The following is a 16,278-nucleotide window of genomic DNA, read 5'->3' on the forward strand; positions in this document are numbered from 1 at the left end:
CTGAAAAAAATTAATGATGTATCTGTGCAAAACTACTGTACAATGTATTTTGACTTTTTGTCATTGATCGATCGAATTGAGTCATTTCACATTTTCAGGCTTCATAGTAATACTAATAGGCCCGTTTCGATAACTACAAAGTAGTTGTAGATTTTTGCTCTGGTCTGATTGCTTTGAAGACGGTGTAGAAAAGCACAGCACACAGAGGGAAATGGAGTCAGTAAAACCCAAGCCTAAGGTGTGCTCTATTTGTGATTAGATACTCTGGCGAAGGGAAGATTTTGTACATTTCAAGGCTGGTCTGACACTGAGTTCGTTGTTTTACTTCGGAAATAAATGTGTGTTGCAGACCAAGGAAAAGAAGCGGAAGCCAGCTGTTGAGAAGTATCTCAGAGGCAGCAAACCTGAATCGAAGGTATCATTAATTTTATTTTTTATAGATAGGACTGACCTATAAAAGAGATTGTTATTGTGGATACAGTATGGGTCTAAACGTACGAGTGCATGTAGCATATTGTAAAGGCGCCTATGCTACGGGCAATCCACCTAATGTACCCCCTCTCTCCTCTCTCTATCTCTCTGTCTGTCTGTCTCTCTCTCTCCTCTCTCTCTCTCTCTCTCTCTCTCTCTCTCTCTCTCTCTCTCTCTCTCTCTCTCTCTCTCTCTCTCTCTCTCTCTCTCTCTCTCTCTCTCTCTCTCTCTCTCTCTCTCTCTCTCTCTCTCTCTCTCTCTCTCTCTCTCTCTCTCTCTCTCTCTCTGCCAGTTCGGCTTACCAGTCTCTTTTTGCTACAGTAGATAGGCGATTTAGCATGGCTGGGCCATGTTGTGATGTTTAGTGTGGTGTTCTAAGACATGATGATGAGTATAAACAAAACACTTGATGACGCTTGATTTCACGATTTGACGAACGATGATTTTGGATCAAACAGGGCCTGCTCACATTCCTACAGCCCTTTCTAGTTGTTGCTTCTTTTCCCAAAAGGCAAAAGCAAGATCAGGGGAGCAGAAGCCAGGACCAGCAACTGGGAACGGTGCAATGTCAGCAAGTTCAAGTTGCGAAATCGAAAACCATGGATGGCAGGGCTTGTTTCCTTCATTATCTACATGAGAAAAATATGCAATGGGCGTACAATGAGTGTGTGTGTGTGTGTCACGTGTGTGTGTGTGTGTGTGTGTGTGTGTGTGTGTGTGTGTGTGTGTGTGTGTGTGTGTGTGTGTGTGAACATAGCTGTTCGCTATCATCGCCTCCGCGATGGGCAGGTCTGAGGTGTGTGTGTGTGTGTGTGTGTGTGTGTGTGTGTGTGTGAAAAAGACCAAAAAGTAGGGATTCACTGGCCAGAAAAAGCCACTTCGTAGCTGTGTGGTGTAGACCAGGCTGAATAGTGGCGGTCAATTCTTCAGCCTTGCAAGCTGTTGAATGGTGCAATCCCAGCACAAGCTGCTATGGCTTCTGCTGTAGCATCGCTATCATCGCCTTCAGCGATGGGCGTCAAATGGTGTGTGTGTGTGTGTGTGTGTGTGTGTGTGTGTGTGTGTGTGTGTGTGTGTGTGTGTGTGTGTGTGTGTGTGTGTGTGTGTGTGTGTGTGTGTGTGTGTGTGTGTGTGTGTGTGTGTGTGTGTGTGTGGTACATGGTGTGTGTGGTACATGGTGTGTGTGTGTGTGTGTGTGTGTGTGTGTGTGTGTGTGTGTGTGTGTGTGTGTGTGTGTGTGTGTGTGTGGAGGGGGGGGGGGGGTCTAAGGAAGGGCTTGTTAAACATGTATAAAGCTTTTGAAGCACCCTCTGTAATGATTAGGTGACGGATCCGGGAGAGGTTATTGTTATAATTATTGTAAGCCCAGGGACTACAGTAGAACTTCTCTCATCCGGTCCCTTTGGGACCGGGCATTGTCCCTAACTAGGAATTGCCTGCAGCTCAAATCATACATACCGGTACTGATTGCATGCAAGTGCAAACTTGTCATGCCTATGAATGTTTTTCGTGCCGTTTCCCATTGAAAATTCTTTTTTTGTGACTCAAGAGGGGTCAGAAAGTTGCCCGGTAGACAGGAGTGCCCGGATCTGAGGAGTCCGGATTAGGGGAATTTTACTGTAATTAACGCACTCTCCACATAGACTACATACATTTGTGTCAGCTACTAGTGTACACACTTTGCTATAGTGCTGGGCTCAGTGAAACCTCTTGCTTTTCAAATCAGTACATGTACTCGATACCAATATGGTGATTGTGACGCACCGATGTCAATATTCAGGCCTCTCCATTTATTTTTGCTATCCTGTCTTAGGGTTTGTATGACAAGAAGCTCCGTGCGCGGATACAGGCAGATGAGAAGCTCAACCAGGAAGTGGCCAAACGTGATGCGTGGCGGGAGTTGCTCATGCCAGAGGAAGCTGGGTATGCTCTTGTTATTTTGAATTCATTTTGCCGGCTTCCAGCAGTTGATGATTTTTGCAAAAGTCCTTTTGTGTCTCCTCACATCTGAAATGTTTAAGGAGAGGAAGTGTGTGATTGCTCGTGACAATTATCTCCACTTGTCTTGCGTGCTGATGTTGTTCTCTTTAGGTTTGTGGAAGCAGAGGGAGGATTAGAGAAAACATACAAATTCCAGCAGAAGGACATCACAACTGCTGTTGATGTTGCAAGTGCACGGAAGGTTGGTTGTTAGCTCATTGAGTCAGTAGAATCAACATGGTTGGCTGCTAATCGGCGTATGCTTGTGGAAGCTTATTAGGTCATTGGGTTTGCAACTTTGCATGTCAAATCGCGTTACATGTTGGGCTACTTTTGCAATAGAAGAAGGGCTTCATGTCAAACTGAGATGCTGCGACTTCGGCGGTAATTCTAGAAGATGGTGGCTGCTCCCTTCATGTTGTTGCTGAAAAAAGCTCTGTGCTTTCTGTGTTCTACTTCCATATTTCCTATTGCTTAGCACTTCAATCTCAGTTTAGAAGACTTTGGACCGTATCAGTTGGATTACAGCAGAGATGGCAGGTAATCATATGCAATGAACTATTGGATTCCAATATCATATGTGCATAATGTTCCTTCCAGGGCTCTTACCTGATACCGCGTTATATCTTTAATTCTCTATCTTATCCCACATAGTTCCTTGCCTCGAGGTTTTCTTTTTTTTCTTTTTATCAGCTCGCTGTCTGTTTCTAAGCATATCGAAGCAGTATTGAGTCCAACACATACATTTGGCTCATGCAGTTGTCATGTTTGGTCTGGCCCAAATGGAGAAAGACGCCATGCTGATAATATTGGTTGTGTGTCCAAGACAAGAAGTGAGGAGAGTGGGAGGCAAAACTCTAAAACTAGGTCAAATGGATTGCAGGTTGAATGTACTTCACACAAGGTTGATACAACCGTGCAAGAGTACTTTGTCACACGTGCGTCGACTACATGAAAGTTACACAGGTTTTTATAATTTTATTTTACGATGTGTCAACTCACACGACGTGTATCGTACAAAAGGTAACATGCGTGCACATCCCAAGTCAATACTGTGTGTGTGTGTGTGTGTGTGTGTGTGTGTGTGTGTGTGTGTGTGTGTGTGTGTGTGTGTGTGTGTGTGTGTGTGTGTGCGAGGTGTGTGTGTGTAATAGAATTTATTATTTTACTAGGGAACTCCCAACAGGCGTTGCCGTTTGTGTGTGTGTGTGTGTGTGTGTGTCATGCTGTGTGTTGCCCTGGTTTCTATGTTGTCTTGCTAAGCTGCCTTTGGCCTTGTGTCTGTGTTTGCTGTCAGGCATCTTCTACTTGGTGGTCGCAAAGGACATGTTGCTCTCATGGATTGGCAGTCACATAAGCTTGAGTGTGAGTTTCATCTCAACGAGACTCTGCGGTGCCTCAGGTAAGACTTGCTATGGCAGCCAATGAGACTTATTCCTGCTTTGCCTTTCTTGTGCAGAGCGTGCAGTTTGTTCTCGATAATTTGCTGTCTGGCCTTACCAGACCTCTTCTTTCCAGGATGTTCATGTTCTCTGCTTGCCGTCTGAGAGAATGACACTCCTCGTTCCTCCTGTTGTTCCTGCTTCCAGGTTTCTGCACGTGCACAACATGTTTGCAGTTGCTCAGAAGGAAAATGTGTACATTTACGACAATGAGGGTACGGAAATGCATCGCCTTCAGCAGCACAAGCATGTGACCAGCATGGAATTCTTGCCGTACCACTTCCTGTTGGCCACTGGGGTGAGTGCAGACATCTGCATCGGTGCATTGCTGAGGGTCTGTGGTATTTTGACTAGCCGCTGTCGGACAAGAGAAATAGATATACATCTCTGTGTTTGTATTTCTATATTCATTTTGTATGGACATCTGTGTGTCACTAGTGCATGGTCTTATTTTGATGACAAGTTTATCTTGTACTTCAAGTGCTTTGATTTTACTGTCTCGTAGTCACTCGTTGTGAATTCGTGTTTGTAATTCTTCTCTCCTCAGAGCACAGATGGTCACCTTCGCTACATGGACACTTCTATTGGAAAGCTGGTTGCTGACCATAATGTACGGCTAGGTCGACTCAGCTGTATGACGCAGAATCCACACAGTGCTGTTATTCATTTGGGTCATCAGAACGGTAAGCCACTATATGCAAGTCTGGTTGATATCACTGCATATTTCCTGTTGAACGGCTACCAGGGGAGGATTTGCTAGCATTCCATGCCCTCAAATCACATCATTCCCACCAATGCTCGTGCAGGAGTAACCTGTCCTGTGTAGGCTGTTAGTTTCTGAAGCACCTTCTAATCGGGCCATCATTTTTCATCATGCCATATTCTGATAATCATCCACTACCCCACCGTTTGATGTGTGCATACTAGGTGTCATGTGGCCGAATTTTCTGTCCTGTCCTGATGTGAGGAGTCTTGGTCTGTGATTTCTGACTGGTTTCTTAGGCTTGTTGTACAGATGTGACAGTGCTTTAACTTTAAGTACACTGCAGTTAGCTTGATTGTTGCACTCCAGTATTTCTTCACGAGAGGTAGATGATGTACCCCTGTTTTGTTACAACACTTTATTGCTCGCTGATCAGGTGTTGTGTCACTATGGACACCAAACTCTGGCAAGCCCCAGGTCCAGATGCTATGCCATCGCGGGGCAGTCGGTGATGTAGCAATTGATCGATCTGGAACGTAAGGAACTCATGCTACATTCTGTTGTGCTGTGTCTCCTCACACTATGTTTTTACCACCTAAAAGCTAGATATGAGGACTTGTTTGCTGCTGCTCATATCACCAGTGCACCAACTTTGAAAAGTAACAGTGCGAAAGGCCTCGTCTAAATATCCAGCGGCTTCCGTGGGTTGTGCGCTACATTATGTTTTCACTTCACCACCAAGATTTGTGTTCGTTTGGATGCTTGTTTTGGATTTGGCATTGTGTTGTATAGTTTCGACTTTAATGCTGTAGAAGAAGCTGAGGTGCACGTATCTGTGCCTTGGTTGTCTTGAATGATCATGATTGTATTTACATGTACCGGTAAACAGAGAGTACTGTTTTGTCTCTTTTTAAACTACTCTGTGTATATTCAACAGGTATATGGTGACGAGTGGTGTTGACTGCCTATTAAAGGTCTGGGACCTTCGCACATACAAGCAGCTGCACTTTTACAGAACTCCCCAGCCAGCTAGATCTATCTCAATTAGTCAGCGAGGTCTTCTGGCTGCCGGATGCAACACGGATGTCCGGGTAAGCCTCCGGTCTTTTCTTCATGATAATATTGTTCTGCTGGTGTGTCTCATTCACTAGGTGGCAATTCTTGTTATTACAAGTAAGGTTGTTGAGTACAATTGGGTATGCACCTTGTGGACCATAATTGCGTTTTCTATGTCTGCATATCAGCGTGTTGTTTATTCTCCTGTCAGCTTCTGGCTACAATGCTGAATGGGGGTAGTGTTTTCACTTCTTCCCACTGCGTTGCCATGCTAGTCCGAGAACGGTATGTTTTTTTTTGTTTGGCCGGCAGATTTGGAGAGATGGACTGAGCAGTAAGGCATCATCAACATACCTACAGCATCACTTCACCGGACTGCACATCAACGAAGCGCAGTTCTGTCCATATGAAGATGTTATCGGCATCGGCCATAGTGGCGGTTTTTCCAGTCTCTTAGTTCCAGGTGCGTTTCCTAGCCCTTCATCGCTCTTTTTCTTGTGCAACTGCTTTAGAAGTGTGAATTGCTAGAATGCATGTACACTGGTGTATATTATCCCTAAGGAAACACTTCATGTACTGTATATGGGCGATTGATCCACTATTCCGTTTCTCCCCGGAACCGGGATTATCCACACACAAAGATCTCCAGGACACAATGTTTACACTGACTCATGATCTGAAAACAGTCACAACTCTCCAAGAACTAAAACCTGAACATCTCCACAACTAGGCTAAAACCAACTCTGGCCTAACAAAAGATAGCAATAGCTAATAACAGTGCACGCACATACATGGTATAGAAAGACCCTATGGCAACACTCGACCATGTAATGTGATACAACAATAGAATGCAGACGTCTAGACACCAGAGTACTGAATAGACCTGACACATGGCCTTCTTGATGGGAATGCATGAATAGAAGCACACATGGATCATAGCTCTAACACATCCGCCTATCCATATCACGCATGAATGATTGTACTCTAACAGCCAGCATGCTGCACCAGTCTAACTGCACCAGTCTAACTGCAACATTCTCCCCCTCTCACACGAGGAGTTCCGAGGGTGAAACAAAACAAGAAACCAAAAAGGCAACCCCCTCAGAGCCAAAAAAAACAAAAGATGAACGATGTGCTCTACAAACATACGTGTAGCTAAATATGCAAAGACTAAACATATGAAAGTGACCAATCACACCACAGTACTAGAGTATTCTGACCGAGTCAATAATGAATATGTCTCTTTCTCATTCGCCGTCTGCAGTCAACGGCACTAATCGCTGAATGGCACGTCGCTTCACCTGGCCCGGAAGCTGCGGTTTGTTGGTCAACTCAGTCTGCGGCCAGGACTCCTTGGTGTTGCGGAGAAATGCAGGCCCTTGCCACCAGCACTCGTTACCGGGTAGATCCTCGGCCTTCACCCCCCGAGTTGGCAAGTCTGCTGGGTTGATCTTTCCAGGCACGTGCCTCCACTGCGTCGGCTTTGTCGACTCCTGTATTGCCGCTATTCGATTAGCGACGTCTGAAGTAAAGTTCTTAGCCGGACTCCTCACCCAGTGTACGACGTTCATCGAATCAGTCCAGAAGTTGTGTTCGGACATGGGGATGTGGAGGGCCTCACTGATGGCGGCACTTACTTGCACACCCAGCACTGCACCGCGGAGCTCCAGCTTCGGAATCGTGACTTTCTTCAGTGGTGTGGCTCTGGCTCTAGCAAGCGCAATGCTGATGCGCACATGTCCATCGGGGTACTCCGCTCGGACATAACCCACTGCCGCTGTTGCATGGGCCGAAGCGTCGGTGAACACATGTACCGACAGTGATGCCTCATGGGCTGGGCGATCCGTTTCCTTGAGACATCTCTGTATCTTGATCTTGCTGAGGTGCTCCAGCTCGGCAAACCACCTGTACCACTTCTCGTTCAGCTCGGCCGGAATCTGGTCGTCCCACCCGATCCCAGCTGCACAAAGCTCCTGAAACATCAGCCGCGCCCGCATGGTAAAGGGCACAATGTGGCCTCTAGGGTCGAAGATGCTCGCCATCTTCGACAGCACTTGACGCTTGGTCCACTGTTGTTCTTCAGGAGCACGGTGCGTATAGCTGAAGGTGTCTGTCTTGGCGTCCCACACCACACCGAGAGTCTTCACCACCGCTGGTATTTGCTGACTGTCGTTGCTGATGCATAGCAGTGCCTCTTTGGCCAAGTCCTCGTCCGGTATAGACTCTAGCACGGCTTGACTGTTGCTCCTCCATTTGCGGACGTGGAAAGACGCCTTTCCGAGCAGACTCTGGACTTCCTGTCGAGTGTTGATGGCGGACTCCACAGTCGGTAGTGAGTCGAGCAGGTCATCAACGTAAAACGCTTCATCAACTGCTTCCCGAGCCAACTTGCTGAAGGATGCGCCGTGCTCTGCTGACGTTGCCTTCAGAGCCCGACATGCCAGGTATGGCGATGCCTTCAGCCCAAATACCAACCGAGAGAACTCATACATGGCGGCTGGCTCATCCGGTGTGTCGCGCCACAGGAAGCGCAAATACTTGCGATCTTCTGGAGCGATTTCCACCTGCAGAAACATCTCTGCAATATCGCCGACTAGCGCTATAGGCTCTAGGCAAAACTTCATCAGCACGTGTACCAGATCTCTCTGCAACTTCGGTCCAGAGTGCATCTCGTCGTTGAGTGACTTGCCCTGGCATCGGGCAGCGGCATCGAATACCACTCGTACTTTCGTCGTAGTTTTATCTGCTCGTACCACCGCCAGATGAGGAAGCAACCACTGTTGGTCTGTCTCCTGGCACGGATGGATGTAGCCCTTGGCTATATGGGACTTGATGACGTCGGAATACTGCTGGTAGACTTCCGGTCGTTTCCTCAGAGTCCTCTCCAGGTTTCTCAGTCGCTGTTCAGCCATTTCACGATTCGGTGGGAGATCTGGCTTCTTATCGGTGCTGACCCACGGTATGGCCGTCGACACTCTGCCATCCATCAATTTCATGCTTCCTTCAACCATACGTTGTGCTTCCTCCTCCGCGACCGTTTTCGTAGCCTTAGGAACCAAACCAACGCTCTCTACCTCCCAGAACTTTGCGACGAGGTCGTCGAGAACTGCGTTGCTCCTGTCGCTGACATTCGCATGCAGGGACGTCTCTGTGAACTCTGCCGCTTGCGACTTGACGGGACCGAAACATACCCATCCGAGGGGAAGTTTTCGAGCAACTGGCTCGCCCGGCTGTCCTGCCAGCTCTTCCAGTACTCTGTGCGCTTCTGGCACGTTGAGTCCTATCAGCAGGTCGACTTGGTCCCCAGTCACCTGCGGGAAGGTAACCTCTTGGAGGTGCTTGTGCATGTGTCTCCTCGAGTTCCACTCGATCATCTCCATCGGTGCTGTAACTATTGGCTGCGTCCATGCTTCCAGCTGGGTTTCATATGAGCCGTCTTCCGACGCCATTGTCACTTTTACGCGACGGTGCTTTCCTGAGACTGTCTTTCCCCCCAGAACCGACGCCGTAAATGCCGTTGGTGTTCCCTGCAGCCCGAGGTCGTTTGCCACACTGTCTTTCAGGTATGTTGTTGAAGAACCGCTGTCCATCATGGCTGTGGCCCGCACCGTCTTGTCCTGATGGCATAACACGACAGGGACTACCATAAAAGCGGTCTTCTGCGTGGTTGCCACCGACGTATTCGTGCTGTGTTGCGGAACCACATTCTCTCGTGGCTTTGTGCTCCTGCTCGTTGAGCCTTGGTTGGCCGGAGGTGCGCGCTCTTGGTGGAGGTCAGGGTGGTGTCTGCCTCGGCACTTGTTGCAACCACTGCCTCTGCATTCGGACTTCCAGTGGCCTGTCTTGAAGCAGCACACACATAGCGATGTTCCAAGCACGAAGTCCCACCGCTGCTTCACTGACAGTTGGCGGAAGACATCACAGCTGGTGAGGGAGTGCGCTTTACCACACTTGGCGCACTGCAACACTGGCTTAGTTGTGCTGGCTGGACCACCTGTGGTGTGCATAGCTGTTGCATTACTTGCTCGAGGGGCCGCTTTGGCAAACGGCCCGGCCACATTCAGCGCAGCCTCTGCTCGATTTTCTAGCCAGTCTGCGAAGACCTCCAGGTCGAGGGAATCCATCTGGATCCTTTTCTCCGCCAAGTATTCGCCCCACTGCATCTTCAGTGCAACTGGCAGCTTATTCACTAGCTCCTGTCGGAGGGTAGGGTTGGACATATGTCCACAGCTACCAAGCAGCTTCATACATAACACTACATTCTTAACCGAGGTGCTGTACGACACCAAGGTCTCTACATCGTCACTGCGTACCGGCTTAGCTGATTTCGCCTTCGATACGAGCTCCGTGACTACTAGTTCTGGCCGCCCGAACCTCCTTTCCAGCGTTGAGAGAACTTTCGGCAGGTTCTCTGGCACGATGAGGAGCATTCTTACTGCCTCTTTTGCAGGACCTTTTAGGCAGACCCGCAATCTCTGAATGTTTTCAGCCTCCGTGAAGCCACATTGCTTGGTCGTAGACTGAAACATGTGGTGGAATGCTGGCCACTCTTCTGCTGCACCCGAGAACGCTGGCAAGTCGGTGTTGATCTTGGCTTGTCGCGCGGTGAGCCTTGATAGCTGGCTTTGCAGACCCTCATCTGCTTGCCCACGTCCATCCTGCTGAAGGCCTTTGACCGTGGAACCAGCTGCTTGGTGCGTCTTCACTATCTCCTCCGGCTCTTGATCGCTCTGAATCCGACTGCGTAGCTCCTGTTGCTGCGCACTAGAACACTGTGCGGTGTACTGGTCGTGGTCCGCACGCCTCCGCAGGCGATCATTTTCTCCGCGAAGCTGGTCCAGCTGAACTAGCAACTCCGCTCGCTGTGTTCGCTGCTCATCCGACCCTCGGCCTCCGCCTCGATCCGCCCGCTGTTGCAGGCTGGCGTTCTCCGCGCGAAGGCGTTCGAGCTTGTCGAGCAGTTCAGCTCGCTGCGCGTGTTGCTCTGCTGAAACCTGCTCGGCTCGCGTCAGCAAGCGGTCATTCTGATCGCGGAGATCTTCCAAACACATGCGCCCCTCCTGGTGTTCTCTTTCCAGGCGCTCGAGATGCGGCTGCAGCTCGCGCAGTTCCCTTTCCAATACATCCCGCTCAGCTTCGCACACCTCTTTTTCCTGCGTGACTCGCCTATTTTCCGCCTGCAGCGATGACAGGTCTGCACGAGCGCTCGCAAGATCCTTGTTCAATTTCGCTACACGTCGCTGCTCGGCGTCCGCTATTGATTGAGCTTCGCTCAGTTCCCGCTGATAGCGCTTCTCTTTCAGCACAAACTCTTGTTGCACTCGCAACCCTGACAGATTGGCCTGCTCCGTATTCGTCGACGCACGTGCGACCTCAGACTCAGTCCTCACCGCCACAGGCAAACTCCTGCTTGTGTGGGCACTGACAGTTCCGGCTACACTGGGACTCGGCACTGCGTGCGGCTCTGGATCGTGAGAAACAGCCACTGCATGTTCTGGCAGGTGCGCAACTTCTACTTCACCCATACTAGCCTCATCTCCTTGGCCAGCGTCAACGGCTGCATCAGCTTCATGGCCTTCTATGAGCTCCTCTGCGAAGACTTCGGAGGCCATCTTGGGAGAGGACGATCCTTTGGCCCCTTGGCCATTTGACGACGCTTCGTCTTGAGCTAACCTCACGAGCTCAAGCTCCTTCTCCAGGAGCCTCTTTTCTGCTTCCAGAACTCGACGCTGAGTCTCGTATGAAGATCGGGACTGTCCTCCTCCCGATCTCCTACTACTCCGCATCGAGCGCTCTTCTTCAAAACCCAAACGGGGAGGTGCTACACCTCTCGTTGACCGCGCACTTCTGCGCGTACTCCTATCTTCACCTTCCATGATGACTATTTCCAGATCCGGCTCGAAGGACCAGATATTCCGTTTCTCCCCGGAACCGGGATTATCCACACACAAAGATCTCCAGGACACAATGTTTACACTGACTCATGATCTGAAAACAGTCACAACTCTCCAAGAACTAAAACCTGAACATCTCCACAACTAGGCTAAAACCAACTCTGGCCTAACAAAAGATAGCAATAGCTAATAACAGTGCACGCACATACATGGTATAGAAAGACCCTATGGCAACACTCGACCATGTAATGTGATACAACAATAGAATGCAGACGTCTAGACACCAGAGTACTGAATAGACCTGACACATGGCCTTCTTGATGGGAATGCATGAATAGAAGCACACATGGATCATAGCTCTAACACATCCGCCTATCCATATCACGCATGAATGATTGTACTCTAACAGCCAGCATGCTGCACCAGTCTAACTGCACCAGTCTAACTGCAACATCCACCAACCCAAGCCTCTCAGCCAACTGTGGGTTAATTGCTGTTAACCTCCAGGAGGTGCTGATGTATTATACCAGTACAAGTAGTAGTATTGTCGTTAGCTAAGGAATTTCCATTGTGAGATATGCTGTGTTGTGTATATTCTGTGCAGGTGCCGGTGAGGCAAACTTTGACGCTCTCGAGCACAACCCCTTCCAGACCAAACGGCAAAAGCAGGAGAAAGAAGTCAAACAACTGCTGGAAAAGGTACGTGTTGAATCATTCTCCCCCCTTGTCTCTCACAGAAATAACTGTGTGAATGCATTTGGCTGAGGAGGTTCTAGATTGTAAATCGTAGCTGTGTATTACATGGACCGTTATGATGGTTTGAATTTTTAGTGTGGGATCTTAATGGGAAATTCATGCAATGCCTGATTTGGTCCCAGGTTCCTACTTGAGACAGCTGATCTACTTCCCCATGATCTCCACAGTGCTACGATCTCTTCGTCATTGTTTTTTGTCGAATGTGGTTATGTTGAACCTGACCCTTGTTCTCCATATGTGCATTGTCTATGCCATGCGCAGCTGCCTCCTGATCTGATCACTCTGGATACAACAGCAGTTCATCAGATAGCCAAGGCTGACACAGAGGACCTAGATGAGCTGCATGTAAGTAATAGTTGACCCCATATCATATTAGAGACGTTCTTTTGCGGGACCAGTACGCAGTGATGGAAGTGCGTGAGTTGAATGGGAGGCCCAACAACACGACACTACTATTATACCTTAGTGCATGTACGTCTTGAGACACTCTTGTTCTCTGGGCAATAGTTCACTGCATAATAAAAATAAAAATAATCAGAAAAGCCTTTAGTTGCTCTCCCATACTACAATGTAGTATACAGCAAATGTTTTACTTGAAGTAGCATATGTCTGTGCCTGGGGATTCTTTTATCTAGTCCAAACTCCCCACCACACGCACTAGGAGATTCGCTTTTTTAAATCCAGTTCACATGTCTTTGACACCATCTAGAACAGGGATTGAGTAGCTGGTGCAAGAAGAGCAATTGCTTAGGGTACGAACGGCACGCGAGAACTAGAATCACCTTTGCTAAAAAAAACATGCCAGGAACACACTGCATGCTTTTTCTCATGGAAAACATGCACAACTGTGCGTATGTAACTTATATGTCTACAGTGTCTGGAGTTCATGGAAATCATTTCCAAACTAAAACAAGTTCCATCCGGGGTTTCTTGGTGAAATTTGAAGACTGCTCCAGCTGCTCCAGGCAACACAGAGTAGGAACAGCCTCAACAGCATTTGCTGTTCTGACATGCCCTGTCTAGATTATTGATACCACACAAATAGCACATCAGAGCTTGCGGTAATGTAGGTTAACACATTGCACAAGCCAACACTTCACACGCGCTCCAGCGGCTTCCAAAGAGCCCGCAGATCCCACGCTATTCATTGATGCATGTCAAGCAACACGTACATGCACGCTGCGGTGGCATGTAACATGCGTACGCCGGAACTCACCTGAACTCACCAGCCAACCAGCCATATGCGGCTGCAGCACACATCGGAGCTTGAACTCGTAACGCATACACCATACTTCGCGCTGGCCACATTGCTACTTCATATTTGCTTTGCTTGGGTCGTGAGAAGAACACCGGTTTGTTCCTTTCTCACCCACCCACCTCTTCCCATCTATGAATAATATCGATACCCTTGATTCAACACAGGTATCATAATTCATACAAGACGAAAATAAATACGAGTGCTGGGCCAGCTATCTCCTCTCATCTGGCAATTATCACGGCCTTCGGCCATCATACTCATAGTATACTCCCACACTCCTGCCTCCTAACGGGCATTACACTTCGTGCGTGGGCCGTCCACACTCCGTCCATTTCATGGGCGCCCATCTCATGGGCTGCACTTTGTGCGTGGACATACATACACACTATCATACAGGCCGTCCACACTCCGCCCAGTTCATGGGTGCCCATTTCATGGGCTGCACCTCGTGCGTGGACTATCCTACATGGTTATCACATGCCAGATTCGGTTGCCCAGCACTCCATGAATCCTTATGATGTGTGCTCTCCACTGATCTGCAATAGCGAGTGCATGCGTGTTAACATACCCCTAAAGGCTATGATCGTTTGGTCGGATCCAGATCTCAGATCCGTCGGATCCTTCAGAATCAACCGATCACTTTTTTGGGCCTTGGTTGTTGCCATCTTGACGAAGTAAAAAAAAATGGCGCTGACATGTCACCCAAAAGGGCGAAAGTCATACTGATTGCGCGCGTCGTACGAAAAGTCAACAAATGTCGACTAGACGTACGACAATGAGTACAAAAATGATTTTTACCCGCCATATACGCACTAAGGTCACATTTGGATCCAATGGATCCAGTCAACCCTGCTCCCGGGGCAGGGTTGCTCGGATCCAAATCCAAAGGATCTGGATCCGGATTCGACCAATCGATCACTGCAGATCCAGTGGATCCGACGGATCTGGATCTGGATCCGACCAAACGATCACGGCCTAAGTCACTCTCTTTTAATTTTTGTTTTGACCTCATGGTTACCGGTGATTGCTGTTAATTGTTGTAGGAGCGAGATCACTTCAAGCCAAGGCACCGTACAAAGGGAAAGAGCTCGGCAGCAAACCGCTTCCGACGGATCCAGGCTGTGCGGGATCGAGAGCGACGGGTACGTATTTTTCTCTTTCTTTGTGTTTTGTGGGAACTGGTTGGTTTTCTAGTGTAATGTATGTACTGTCGTATGATTACATAATGTGCATGTAACTTGGATTGGCAACAGCCTAGCATCGGGAGTCGACTGTTTATCGGGTATGTGTACATGTAAGTCAAAGTACTTTCTACACCAATCATACTTGCTCTTTACTTGTTATGCTATTGGCAATAAAAACAGATGTGGAATAGGATGTTTGCAGAATTGGCTGACAGTTGCTTTGTTGTTTACTTGTCTGCAGGATCGCATTCGCAAATCTTCCAAGAAGTAAACCGTGAGCGCCACTTGCTCTACTGCTCATCTTCTAGTCTGGGATAGAAGTGGATACCGGTACATCCGTGTGTATGTGTGTGCATGCATGTAGCTTCGGCTACCCCAGCTGTATAGTGTTTTCTTTGTACATATGAGTCCTTGACATCTGAACATAGCTCCATCCCACCCCTGTAAAGTGTGTGTACTTACTTCAATCTTTCCTTTGTACATATGCTCCAAAATCGTGAAGTGTGTATTAACTTTGTTTGACCTTGTGTGCTTCCCTCTGTATATGTATTTTCTTTCTACTTCAAGAAGACTTTTTTAACAACCTCTTGTAGTTGAAAGTCCAAACTACTACCTATCATAGCTGTGTGTCACTTGATCATTGGTTCCTGCTTCCAGCTACTCAAATTGAGAAGTATGGAATATTGACCAATACCCGCACTGGTACTGTTGGGTATCCGCTAGATGTGAATAGATATTATTTTAAAAGTATAGTGCCGCCTTGCGGTCAAGTTTGATATACCGGTACCAACTATGTCAACTGTTGGCCTCTTTGCTGGATGCCCAAGTGCCATGATAAGTTCTGTTGCCCCCAACACGTGGCGCTTCCCAGAAACGCGAATAGTCAGGCGGGCTGAATTGTGCACAGTTCCGTCCACTGGAAAGCTTGTACTGGTGCTTGTTGTGTGCAGCAGTGCATGCGTCAGTTCAACACTGTATGTTGTTGAATACACTCAGGGAGAAAACCAACGAGGGGCAGACCAATGGCGTAGCACTGTGTGTGTGGTGTGTGTGCAGTTTCTGACATTGGCGTTTTCAACAAAAGTGCGGAATGCTGCTCAAAAGCAACGAGAATCAGGGTAGACTACCTCAGTGCTACCAAGACTCATGCTATTTACATTGCTAGAGTACTCGTAGAAGAGTCATGGCACCTGCACCTGCACCTGCACCTGCACCTGCACCTGCACCTGCACCTGCACCTGCACCTGCACAATTGCGCAAGATCCTATCACTGTATCAGAGTAGTCCTTGGCGGAAATGGCGGAAAATCACCGGAGTTTGGAACATTTCTGGTATTTTTCTTTTATACGGTCTCCCTGGTTTCATGCATGTTAGGTAGAATGATACAATCATTTTATATTCCAAGTTTAGGGACCATGCTGCTTGCCTGTAGCATGCTAGCACTGGTACATAATCATGTCGTTGGTAGTCCATGGACGATGCGCCGCGTGGTCAAGCTAGTAGCTGGGCAGGGCCTAGGCCTATACTATAGTAC

At 48.3% G+C, this 16,278-nt stretch overlaps 1 protein-coding gene across 1 annotated transcript; it reads left to right on the forward strand.

Annotated features, from left to right (window-relative positions):
• Nucleotides 1-53: 53 nt before the first annotated feature.
• On the forward strand, nt 54-15,400 carry LOC135806009 (uncharacterized). The gene is made up of 15 exons (XM_065320137.1): nt 54-238; nt 350-415; nt 2,285-2,394; nt 2,563-2,653; nt 2,930-2,991; nt 3,749-3,853; nt 4,041-4,191; nt 4,441-4,576; nt 5,033-5,132; nt 5,534-5,687; nt 5,965-6,115; nt 12,151-12,245; nt 12,564-12,647; nt 14,604-14,702; nt 14,986-15,400. Exons 1-15 carry the CDS (start codon nt 212-214, stop codon nt 15,013-15,015), a joined length of 1,461 nt encoding a protein of 486 aa, XP_065176209.1. The 5' UTR covers nt 54-211; the 3' UTR covers nt 15,016-15,400.
• Nucleotides 15,401-16,278: the final 878 nt, after the last annotated feature.

This window comes from Sycon ciliatum, chromosome 1 (assembly GCF_964019385.1).
Source record: "Sycon ciliatum chromosome 1, ocSycCili1.1, whole genome shotgun sequence".
Lineage (NCBI taxonomy): Eukaryota > Metazoa > Porifera > Calcarea > Leucosolenida > Sycettidae > Sycon > Sycon ciliatum.